Source organism: Vulpes lagopus, chromosome 2 (genome assembly GCF_018345385.1).
Source record: "Vulpes lagopus strain Blue_001 chromosome 2, ASM1834538v1, whole genome shotgun sequence".
In the NCBI taxonomy this organism is placed as follows: Eukaryota; Metazoa; Chordata; class Mammalia; order Carnivora; family Canidae; genus Vulpes; species Vulpes lagopus.
This window is the reverse complement of record NC_054825.1, coordinates 150,996,492-151,008,533: the sequence shown is the minus strand read 5'-3', so window position 1 is coordinate 151,008,533 and position 12,042 is coordinate 150,996,492. Positions and strand designations below refer to the sequence as shown.

General features: G+C 48.9%; 1 protein-coding gene across 1 annotated transcript in view; it reads left to right on the top strand.

Annotated features, from left to right (window-relative positions):
* The window catches only part of LOC121478433, a 94,356-nt gene that overhangs the window by 55,827 nt on the left and 26,487 nt on the right, over nt 1–12,042 (top strand). The window contains exons 2-3 of the mRNA XM_041733530.1: nt 3,829–3,920; nt 4,238–4,337. Of these exons, the coding sequence (XP_041589464.1) occupies nt 3,829–3,920; nt 4,238–4,337 (192 nt within the window). The remainder of the gene's footprint in view (nt 1–3,828; nt 3,921–4,237; nt 4,338–12,042) is intronic.

Genomic DNA, 12,042 nt, shown 5'->3' with positions numbered 1-12,042 from the left:
AGACAAATCCCAAAACACCCAGCCCAAAGACCCTGTGTAGACATAAGAGGAGATTAACTGAGCCAGAAGTCTTCTCCAACAGGATTGTGAGCCTCAACATGGGCACAGGGCCTTCAGTGGTCACTGTGGTCCTTCCAGTTGGAGTTACCTTTCCAGGTGGTGCCCTCTGGATGTCTCTAGAACTTTTACCTGGTTCTAAACAGCTGCCATAATAAAGGTTTTTAATTGCTGCTTTGAACAACTTTTCACATCCCTCCATTCTGGGATTCCTCTGGGACAGAAGCCACAAGTCCACAGTTGAGTCCTTGGTCCCGCTGCACTGGACCCCAAGCAGAATGCATCTTTCACATAGCACGTATGGGTACCTCCTCGGTAGCAGGCACTGCTGTGACTGTATCTGTCATGAGCAAACCCTAGGTCCCTGCCACCATGGAGCTTACACTAAAGGCTTGAGGGTGGCCTGGTGGGGGTACAGCTTGTAAGTGTCCTTCCCACTGCCCACCCACACCCTCTCACATAAGGGAATTTACAATGAACAAAACAGGTGAAGCCAAACAAGAATAGGAAACGTGACTTCAGCTTGAGAGGCTTTGGTCTTCCCCTGGAGCTTAATGGCTTTCCACACATCACAGAATGGGTGGAAGAGCCTTGGGTCCAGTTTCCCTGCATCACAGGACCCAACTCAGCCCTGCTGGGTGTGGCAAGGATCCAGCCCCATACCCCCAAATCACCTTGAAGCAATCTGGTCAGTCCTAGCAGATTTGCAGCCCAGCAGATCCTCACTTCTCCAGCAACCAGGCCTCCCCATCTCTACACTTGGGGGAATCAGCAGCCAGCAGCCCTGCCCTGCCAGGGCCATGCAGCCCAGGATCCTCCAGCTCTGTCTTCAGGGACAAACAGCTTGCACATTTGCAAGCTAGGGCTTTCCCTTGGGCATCCTCCCTCTCCTCTGAGAGCCATGAGCAGCTTCTGAAGACCCTTTCTGTGTTTGAGATCCCTGATGTGGACTTGGATAAAACTTCTGTACATGAAAAACTCCATTTTGAGAAAAGCTCCATTATCCTTTTTGAAACACATAGCTAAGAAACTCGAACTGGACAGACCTTTAAACTGGGCCAGAAGTGGCTACCGTTTTACAAGCAGCTGCTCTTGAAAATTCAACAGGTCAACAGGCATCTGAACCATAAATCTGTTGGTAATGAACAAGACTGTAGCCTCAGAAAAATATTCGGGGTGTGGGCATCCAGCATCCTGAGCCCATTCGGGTGCTCATGATCAAGCAAGAGCTCCACAGATTGGGAGCTGACAGGGTGCTGACTGTACATCTGTTGGGCACCCCAGGTCAAGGTAACTAAGGACAAGTGGCTGAAGAGGAACAGTCACAGCAGCAGTAGGAGCTGTGAGCTGTGGAAGGGTTGTGTGGTACCCCCCAAGAAGAGATATCTGGGAAGCCGTAATATCTGGGGAGCTCCAGGCCACAGAGAGGCAACCAGTCCCAAAGAGGACGGAATAGTCCTTAGTGTAAAATAAAGCCTCAGGAAGACACTCAGAGTGTGGGCTCCCTCCACCCTAGAGGCTCTGCATGCAGGTGGTTGGCTAGGCCATATGTCCACAGGCCTGGGGTGTCCCCTGCAGCCCCAGGCCAGCTCACAGCAGGCCAGGATATCTGGGACCTAGAACAGGGCAATGTTGAGTGAGACTGGTTACCAGGAGAAAACTGTTGGGAGTACCAGGCACTAGCCTTTGCTAAGCCTTAACTAAGTCTTAACCTGCATAATTGGGCCTATTCCCCTTCAGGGAAGAGCTGGAGAACTTGCATTGTCCAGGTTGGGGCCTGACCACGGGTTGGGTGGCCTTCAAAAAGCTATACCCAAGGGACCTTGAGCTCTGGAGAAGCTTGGCGCGTGCACACACACACACACACACACACACACACACACACACACACCATATCCAGGCCGTCTGTCTAAATGGTGACTGTCACCAGTTTAAAGCTGTCACCTCAGCAAGATTTTCAGTGGATGGGTTTCCTGTGCCCTGGAGGCTATGCAAGTGGTTGAGGATGGGCCTGAGCTTCCGAGACTGGGCTCGCCAAGGCCAACTCACATGACCACGTGGCCAGATAAACCAGGGGAGCCAGGCACCTGTATCAGGAAAGTTCTAGGGATAGGCCAAGTCACAGGAGCAGGTGCCTGGGGATGCACGTCTGCCTAATTTCAGTCCAAACCTACACGAAGGCACGTATCCTGCTGGAAGGCAGAGATGGGGAAATGTGGACTGACTAGGTATGGAGAGTGTGTCCACGGGCTGTGCAGGGCAGAGCACCTGCCACCTGGAACAGGGCATCTGTGGGGAGAGGCCAGGTCACAGGAGCAGGCTGGCATCGGATTCGTCGGAAGCTTTAGTTGACACAAATGCACACGTCCCCCTGAAAGCCAATCTAGAAGCAACTGCACTGCATTGCCAGAGCCAGTGGGAGCTGGCTGACAGGGGTAACCCTCCCGCAGAAGGCCTCTGGGGGCCTTGATTACCGGGGCTGCTGGGGACCCCATCGGGCAAGCAGTCCAAATGAGGACTGACTGACACCACCTTCAAGCTGTCACCTCCCACAGACTCTCAGGGTTGGGATCCCTCTGATCAGGGGGCTCCCCTGGTGGTTCAGGACCCGCCTGAGCTCCACAGGCCAGGAAGGCCCTAGATTCCCCCAAAGGGGCTGAGCAGGTGCCTTCTGAGCATGCGCGAGTTTTGCAGGTCCAGGGAGCTAGGCAACAGGGTGAGCGTGCAGAGAGGCGGGTCTCTGGGGTGGGCCTGGGATGGCCCACAGCTTCTGCCCAATCCCAGACCTTGTCCTACACAAATGAGCGTATTGCTCCCCCAGAGGTAAAGCAGGAGGAGTCTGGCCTGCTGTGCCTGTGGGGCCTGGGGGGGGGGGAGGCTGCCGGGGTGTCCTCCCCCTCATGGAGGAGCCCTGATTCCTGAGCTTGGGACCCCACCAGGCAGGCAGCCAGTCCCACCAGGGCCTGTCACCGTTTCAAGCTGCCCCCTGAGAAGAGGGTTGGAGGGAGGGCTTCTTCCACCCTGGAGGCTGTTGGGGTGATTTGGGACTGATCCACTGGTCTGGAGGTCCTCAGCTGGCTGACATATTCTCGAGGTGCCCAAGTCAGGGGAGCCAGGGACCAGGGATGTGGCAAATGTTGAGAGTGGCGGCATCTCAGGGATGTTGGGGTCACATGAAATCTATCTGCTTCCTAGCCTGAACCTGCACAAATAGGCAGGTTTCCCTTTAAGCCTGAGCTGGAGGAAACTGACCTGCCTTGCCAGGGTGCTTCTGGCCTGGGTCCTCCTCCCATAAGAGACACCTGGGTGCCTTGAGTTCTGGAGGAGGCAAGGACTTAAACAGGCAGCCAGTCCAAACTGGGGCTGATTATCACCAGTTGAAAGCTGCTGTTCAGGAATTTTTGTGGAATTTTAATAATTAAATTGTAGGCTTTGTGGGATATAGTCCCATCCTAACATCAGTGGAGGAAGGTCTTTAACAAAAACTGAATTAATAAGAAATATTTGTGGGATTTTGATCCCAATGACCTGATGGCTAGGCAGGTGGTTCAGGACCGGTTCACCCCTCACGGGTGCAGAGGCTCCAGCTGCCACTGGTGGGCTGATGGGGCATGTACTGCACATGGGCAAGCTGGGAAGTCCGCGTGGCCGATGATTTGGAATAGGGCAAGTGGCTGGAGAAACTGGGTCTCCAGAGTAGGCCATCGGGGTTACAGTGCACCTGCCTATTCCAAGCCTTATCTGACACAATTGTGCACATTCTCTCTGAAGGCACAGATGGAGGAGTCTGGACTGCCAGGACCTGGCTTGTTGGGCTGCAGGAACTTCCTTCACTGAGAGACCCCTGGGAGCCTTGATTACTGGTAAGCCTGGGGCCCATCCGGCGGCCATTCCAAAGGTGTATCTCAGAAAGATTTTTGGATGGTGGGCTGCTTATAGCCTGGAAGCTATGTAAGTGGTTCAGGACCAACCCAAGCTCTGCAGGCTTGGATGGCACCAGGTTGCCCTCTGTGGGCTGACAAGATGCTTTGAGAGCATGCTCCAGCCCCGAGGGTGAGTAGCCAGGCATCTGGCCCAGGGCACGTGTTTGGAGAGACCAGTTCGTGGGAGTGGGCTAGCAGGATACACAGCATCTATTTCCAAGTGCTAACTCACTCAAATGCGCATTTCCCTCCTAAAGGCCGAGCTGAGGAACCTGGAAGCCTTGCAAGAGCTGCTTCCAGCATGCTGACCATGGTGTTCTCAGCAAGAGACACCTGCAGAAACCCCGACTACAGAAAGTAAGTACATTTGTCTCTCACCCATTTCAGGGGCTGCCTCTAAAGGGCCCTTAGGGGTGAGCACCTTCCATACTGGAGACAATGCAGGTAGTTGGGGAGCTGACAGGGTGATGTGTGAGCCTCCCAGGTCAGGGGAGCCAGAGACTTGGAACAGGGCAATGTCAGGGGAGGTTAGAAGCAGACTCGGGGGTGGAAGGGTACCTGCATCTGCCTGAATCCAAGTCCCAACAACACAAATGCATATATTCCCACAAAGTCTGCTTGATTTTGGGAGCAAACAGTGCTCAGACTGATTTTGTCTTTGCTGACAATGTCTGTAACACCGGTTCACTGTGCAGATATCTCCAGCTACTAGCACACAGGGCAATGCTTTTTAATTTACCATTAAAGAAATAACATATTCAAAACTAATGCTAGACTAATCACAGGCAAAGGGAAATGAAAGCAATAAAATTCAAATGTATCTGAGGTATATTTTTATAGGAATCGGCCCTTGGAGAGACACCTGTGCCAACCAAGATCTGGCCTCCAGCTGCCAGAACCAAAGTCAAAGTCGGGTGTTGCGAGAGCACGTTTCTGGAGAAGGAGGGCACTGGTGTTGATGGGCCAAATGTACTTCCCTGAGGGGCCCTTGCATGGCTTTTACCACTGCCCATAAGAGGGTCTCCTTTTCCTTATAAGGAGTTAATTGTTTCACGGTCTTAGGAGAGAGATTTTAGGTCAGCAGAGTGTCGCTTTGCTAGGACCGAATCTCCTCGGATAGACCTTACAGCTGTCAGGGTTCATAGTCTAAGTGTCACTCTATCATAGTTGCTTCTCCTGTGTCTTCACTGACAAGCCCCCAGGGGGGCCCCTGCAGCAGCCAAGCTACTGAGTTCTTACAGGTGAGGGCATGTGGGATGATCCCATCCTGACACAACTTTCTGCTTTCTTAGATCAAAGCAACTTTACCCCTAAAAACAATTTTGGGAGGGAATTCACCGGAAATAAGTGGATTTGAAATTATATCACATCAACACACAACAATCCACCCTGTGATTTCAAATCACTCACACAGTAATTCACACTGGGGCCTAATTAATGCCTTGTACAAATCCAAGTCCACAGAAACGTCAGTCCGCCCTGAGATTGCACATCACTTACAGTCTTAATCACACACTCAGTCACAGTTTGTGAGTATTTTCCTTTTGATGCACGTTCTCAGACCCATACTTTAATTACCAGCTCCAGCACCTATGTACCTCATATGATCACTATAAGCACAACAAAGAAATCTTGAACATGGCGCTGTATGTAACCGTCAAATGATCAAAGGTTAAACTTCCTCTTTTTTTTTTTTTTAAAGATTTATTTATTTATTCATGATAGACATTGAGAGAGAGAGAGAGAGAGGCAGAGACACAGGCAAAGGGAGAAGCAGGCTCCATGCTGGGAGCCCAACGCGGGACTCGATCCCGGGTCTCCAGGATCACGCCCTGGGCCGAAGGCAGGCGCTAAACCGTTGAGCCACCCAGGGATCCCCAAAGGTTAAACTTCTTAAGCCAGTCATTTTTAACTTCCTTGACAATCATGTTTTCATGTAAATATTATTTTCTTAAGGTCTCCAGGGGGGCGATGGGGAGGACATGCATTAGCACCATCAAGCATGTGTCCGTACACCAGAACATCACAATTCAAGGCTGCCATTTGCTTCAGGAATGCATATTTTTACATTTCCTGAAAAGTTCTTTTACTTTATTAGCCTCGACTTCCAAATGTTTCTGTACTTGTCTTTACTTTCCTAACCTATGACATATTTATAAGAGTAATTTTTGGAGGTTCATTGTGAAACATTTCTCTTTTAATAGTGCCTTTATATTCTCTAGCCTTCAAAAATATCATTTCCTTTTCTTTGTTACATTCATGACCTGTTCTAGGTGTACGCATCCCATCACATTGTGTCCTTACATTTCCCTTGACGCTAGCAGGTTAGGGAGAGGCTGGGCTTAGACCATACTGTCCTGGTCCAATTTTCTAATATTATACAAAACTGCCTAAGAAGGCACTGAGGTGCTCACAGGTACTGAAGCCCAAGTTCTAAGAGGTATAAGGACATTTTCACTCCATTCCACCAACACGTCCTTTGGATCATGTTTTCCTTTCTGTCATAAAGGAGCTTTTGTGGCCAGTAGGTTTCATTCTGTCTTTTGATGTTGGGAAACTATAGAAGTGTGGTACCCAATGTTGTATTTTCTCCTTGACATGCCAATAGTCCGGTTTCACGGTTGCCCAAGGAATTGTGACCGTTAGGATATGTGGTGTCCACTTCACTTCTGGCTGGGTCATCTAGTATCTCAGGTGACCAGGAGTGCTCCAAGATCATAAATGTTCTGTGATTCTTTGTATCCCACATTTCAGCCAATCTTAACTGCAACAATTGTCAATCTAGAATTAGAGAAACACCATTCAGGTCGGTTTTTCAGTATTTTGTTATTTTTAGCAATTTCTCTAACTGCTTTATGTAGAATTCCCATTGCTCTGGTAACTTCCATGTGAAATTCACTCGTATTTTGTAACATACTGCTGATTTTATCCATCTGTGTACCCAGTGATGACAAAGCTGCCGTGGCACATGTGTTAAATTGAGATCGTCTGGTTTCAAAATTTTTAAAGCTTGATATGATCTGATTGATTTGGAATTAAGGAAAAGGTGGCTGCCAGTTTCTCCACTTAAACCTCCTACCCACCCAGCGAGGAACTGTAAGCGTTTCTTCCTTTTAGTTAACTCTGTTTTGAGCATAGGTTGCAAATTGGGCATACGTGAAGCTGGATAGAACTGAGCACTTTCAGGGAATCTCTGTCTGGAAAGTCCTGCATATTAAATTTCAAGTCCTAAGCCACTATTGTGGCTCCCAATATGATTGTGTGAAGATTTATTAACAAAGAATCCCATATTCTTGGGGTAGAAATCTGTGGTATGAGACTGAAGCCTGCTATATACCCCCAAGGTTAATGGTATCATGTGCTAAGTTTCCTATGTGTCCTCTGCATGCATTAGTAGGTGTCCCTGTTCTGCTAAAGTCTAGACATAGTGTACGTGGATCTATTGTTAATGATCTAATCCATGACCATTAGTTTGCAAGCTCCTTGGGAGCTTCCTAGATGTAATGTGAAGGTGGTCCCTGTTCAGAGGGCAGAAAGAGGCAGGATTACTAAGCAGAGGCACTTAAAGCAAAAGGAGTAGATCCCCTACCCACCTGCCACATCTTAAAGATTCAAATAGAGGCCTCACTGGCCTTAGTCATGTAGACCATCCAGATGGTCTCAACACCACTTTACCATCTCAAGGCTGTGTCCATGGAGCAGATTCTGGGAGCAGGGAAAGCAAGGGGATGGGACAAGGAGCTTCCAGTTGCCTGGGTCCACTTCACAGCAAGTGGCAGACACTCCACCTTTCATGACTAGCTCTTCCAACCCCACATGTACCCCTCTTTTGCAGTGTGCCCTGTGTGGTCAGCAAGGGGCTTCACTAGCCTGGAGGTGGTGCCTGTGGTCTGTCTGGCTGCGCTGGAGGCAGATGCCATGGCTACAATGCAAGAGAAAACAAGACAAGGGTTCCCAGAATTAGTGACAGCTTTTTCCACCAGGAGTCCCATGATCCCAACCACTGATTTATTAAATCCAGGCTGGTGGCCCGATCACTCAGGGCATTTACTTGTATCCTCATGGGACATAATAAACGTGATACATTAGCAGATTCATGAGGTACAAACACAGAGCATTCCTTCTGAGGCAGTAATAATGTCCCAGGCTATTATATTTGAAGGACGGTTGTTCTCATTAGAGATGTTTCAGGGTTCAGTAAGGACGAGATTTTTCAGCATTCCTTGGAGGCTTAGTGAGTGAATTAAGTGAGGGCTGTATGTGCCATATGTGCTGCAATGTCTGCAAAGCCCACGGAGCAAACAAAGACAGCAACCAAATGATCATACCAGTCAAAGACAGAGCGTGCCCATCTTGCCCATCTTGTCAACTGATGTTACCATGGGGCAGATTTTCCCCTGTGCCCAAAGAAAACCCAGGATAAAATGGCCAAAGGTAGAAGCCATAGCCAAAGATTTGTGCCATAAAACCACCAGGCCCCATTTGGGGCTACCCAATAAATACCTGAGTGGTATGACCTGTCAGTGCCAGACTAGTCACTCTCCCTTCACCTGAGAGAATGGCTGCACAGTCCCAGTGGTATTCATCCCATGTTTCTGGTAAAAAGGGGTTGATTTTGTTTAGAGTGATTTTTTTTTCCTATTTCCAACATAGGGATGCCCAGCTCCTCAAATCTCCTTAAACCAAAGTAAGCCACATAAACCCATCCCAAACCTGAGCATAGCCACTTATGGTTCTGCCAGTGGTCTTTCTAGGACCTTGCTAGTCAACAGTTTGATGCGCTGCCTTTATAGTGTGTTTGGCAGAAAAAGAATACCCATGCCTGATGTTATCGGTAGTGTGTGTACAAGCCAGGTTTCTGGGGCAGCCCCGGTGGCGCAGCGGTTTAGCACCGCCTGCGGCCCAGGGTGTGATCCTGGAGACCCTGGATGGAGTCCCACGTCAGGCTCTCTGCATGGAGCCTGCTTCTCCCTCTCCCTCTGCCTGTGTCTCTGCTTCTCATTCTCTCTCTGTGTCTCTATGAATTAAAAAAAAAAAAACAGATTTCTAGATCAGTATTGGTGATATCAGATGAACCAAGGGCACTGGTTCTACCTTGTTCTTGCATAGTGTAGTGCTTTAGGGCCATCAGATCCCTTCCCTGGAGGGACAATACCCACCATAGGCAATCCTGGCAAGCTGGAGAGGGGCAGCTGCCCATATATCCAAGAGTTGGCTTGATTCCTTGTCAGGCATTTGCATGGGCCCACTGTAGAAAGGTATTTCCTTCAGGTGCTCACCTTGTGACTGGGCACTACAGGAGCAGCAGAACCTGAGGTCAAAAGACAAATATTTAGGAGGAAAATGTATGGGGAGGCCTTCCCCTTCTACAAGAATGACACTTATGGCCTGATTTTTAGATGTTAATGTGGCTGCAGCCTTAGGAGTTTGGCCAGATTGCACATTCCAGCCTTAATGGCTGGAGGAGGCAGCACTGTGAGGAGAGATGGACTGGGGGTGGGATACGCCAGGTCAGGACACTGGTCTTTTCACTTCTTTCTATGGCACATATTCCATTCCAGGTGTAATGCACTTCAACACGTCCTTCTACAGCAGGACAGCAGGATCCCAGGGGAGATTGAGTCATTTCCTGCCACCCAGGAGTGTGAAATAGCTCACCCAATCTGGTGGGACTTCCCAGTGCTTAATTCCTTTCCCAGGTGTGAGGGGGTTGCTGGTCTCAGCAGCACAACACATTAATCATCCATGAGTGTCGGGGCAATGGCTGTGCCCTATAATGTCCATACCTCTAAGATGTTGGGTGCCTCAACATGGTCCCCAGTCTGGCATAAAGGGGCAACAGGACCTACTGGTTAATCATTCAAATGAATTAAAGCCTGGACATACTTTAGTCCACCCAGCCAAGGTGGTTTTACCAGTTTGTAATTCTATCTGCTGCTTTAATACTCCATTTTTCCTTTCTACCAACCCTGCTGCTTGCAGGTCATAGGGGAGATGGAACCTCCAATCGTTATCGTGGCCTTTTGCCCAATCTTGCACATTATGATCTTTGAAATGTGACCCTCAATCCCTGTCTAAATGGAGAGTGTATCCATACATGGTACTCAGCTTCTTTAAGCCCTAATGGTGGCAGTCTGGTTTGCAGGGTGATGAGGAGAAGCTTGGATTAGGCCAAATGCAGTGTCTACACAAACCAGGGCATATTTACAACCCTCACTCAGAGGGAGGGAGCCAATATTATCAATTTGCCAATCCCTCTCCAGTTAGGAATACCAGTAGATGGTCTCAGACTCCTTTGGCAATTGCCTTGAGTGTTGTTTAAAACACAGGATGGGGCACCTGGGTGGCCCAGTTAAGCATCTGCCTTTGGCTTAGCTCATGATTCCAGGATCCTGAGATCAAGCCCACATCAGGCTCCTTGCTCAACGGGAAGTCTGCTTGTCCCTCTCCCTCTGCCCCTCCCCACAGCTCATGCCCCCCCCCCCCGTCAAATAAATAAATAATATCTTTAAAAATAAAACACACAGGACATGGCACTACTGCATTAACCAACTTGTTGTACTTCAAGGGCAATCTGACATCCTTGGCAATATGCCATCTCACCTGGATGCTGTGGTGGCCACTGTCTATGCACCCAGTCTGCTGTACCTACTGAGCATCAGTTGAAAGGGCTCATATGTGAATTAGGGCATCTACTTTCTGATGTCAGGAGCTGTCAGTGCCATAGGAGCTGGGGTATGAAAAACAGTGAGGACAACCTCATGCTCTTGCAGTGAACCTAAATATGTTTCCTTATATCCTGACTCCTCAAGGGCTTATTCATTATCATCCAACCATCAACTTCCCGATGTCCAAGTCATGTCCAAACCATGGTGTTCATCCCTTTAGAACAACCCAACCATCAGTGCAGAGGTTTTAATGTGCTCATGAGTGATCAGCCTTGGGTGAACTGGCTGCTGTGCTGTGTTCCTGTTCCCATCCAGATGATGTCAGTGTTGGGCTGAATTGTAACCATGGTTGGTGTGGTAGACTGCAAGGACTAGATCTTTCTGTACACCAGTCATCAGCAGAATTTAACCTGCTTCTACTCTACAGGCTGCAGGATGACAGAAGCAGGTGCAGGAACATTTACCCTACAGGGCCTAGTAGTACCTGCATTTCTAGAGACAGTGGGCTAAGTAGACAGGGGGTTCCTCTCCTGCCAGTGATCATGCCTTTAGTCACAGTGGGGATTTGAGCCAAAGCAGGGATAGGTCAGTGGAACATATTGTCATGCCACTCACTGACCAGCAGGGAAGTCTTTACCACTTTGGACTATTCTTTAGTGAGAGGCTCTACCTGGAGCAGCACTTTGTCCACTGCTAGGAACAGTTGCTCCTTTAGGTGGTGGGGGTGAGGAGGGGGTTACCAGCTTTCTGCCCCTTCCAGAGCTGAGACTAAAATCCTAGGGACACTGTTCTGCCACATGGTCAGCCTATATCACCTGTAGTCACAGACACATCTATATCAAATGGTAGCCCTGCTTGAGAGATGCCTAAAGCTATAACCTGCTTCACTAGTAGTTTTGCTTCTCAAAGGTAGGTTCACTGCTCTGATCCCCTGTCCCACACATGCCCTTTCTTTACCAGGTGGTATAAGGGACAGAGGCACTGTGCCAGGTGGGTAATAAAAGTCACCCAAAGCCCCCAAAGCCCTAGGAAATCTTGTACCTTGTTCACATTCATAGCAGTTGGGTAAGTTTGTACCTCATCAAATCACAGTTTCTGGGACAACACAGTCTTATCTGACCAGGCAACTCTCAAAAACCTTACTGTAGTCCATGCTGACCTTGAATTTTATGTGGTTCACTGCCCATCCTCACCCTCATAGATGCCCCATCAAAGCTTGAAGGGTATCTTGCAACAGAAGCAAATCTTCACGTTTTAACATTATGTCATCAATATAATGGGCCCACTTCACTGATGTGGGATGCCATCCTCATGTATATGGTGGGGCCATGCAGATAATCTTGGGGAAGCACTTGAAAGGTCTATGTTGCTCCTCCCACGTGAAGGCAAATTGA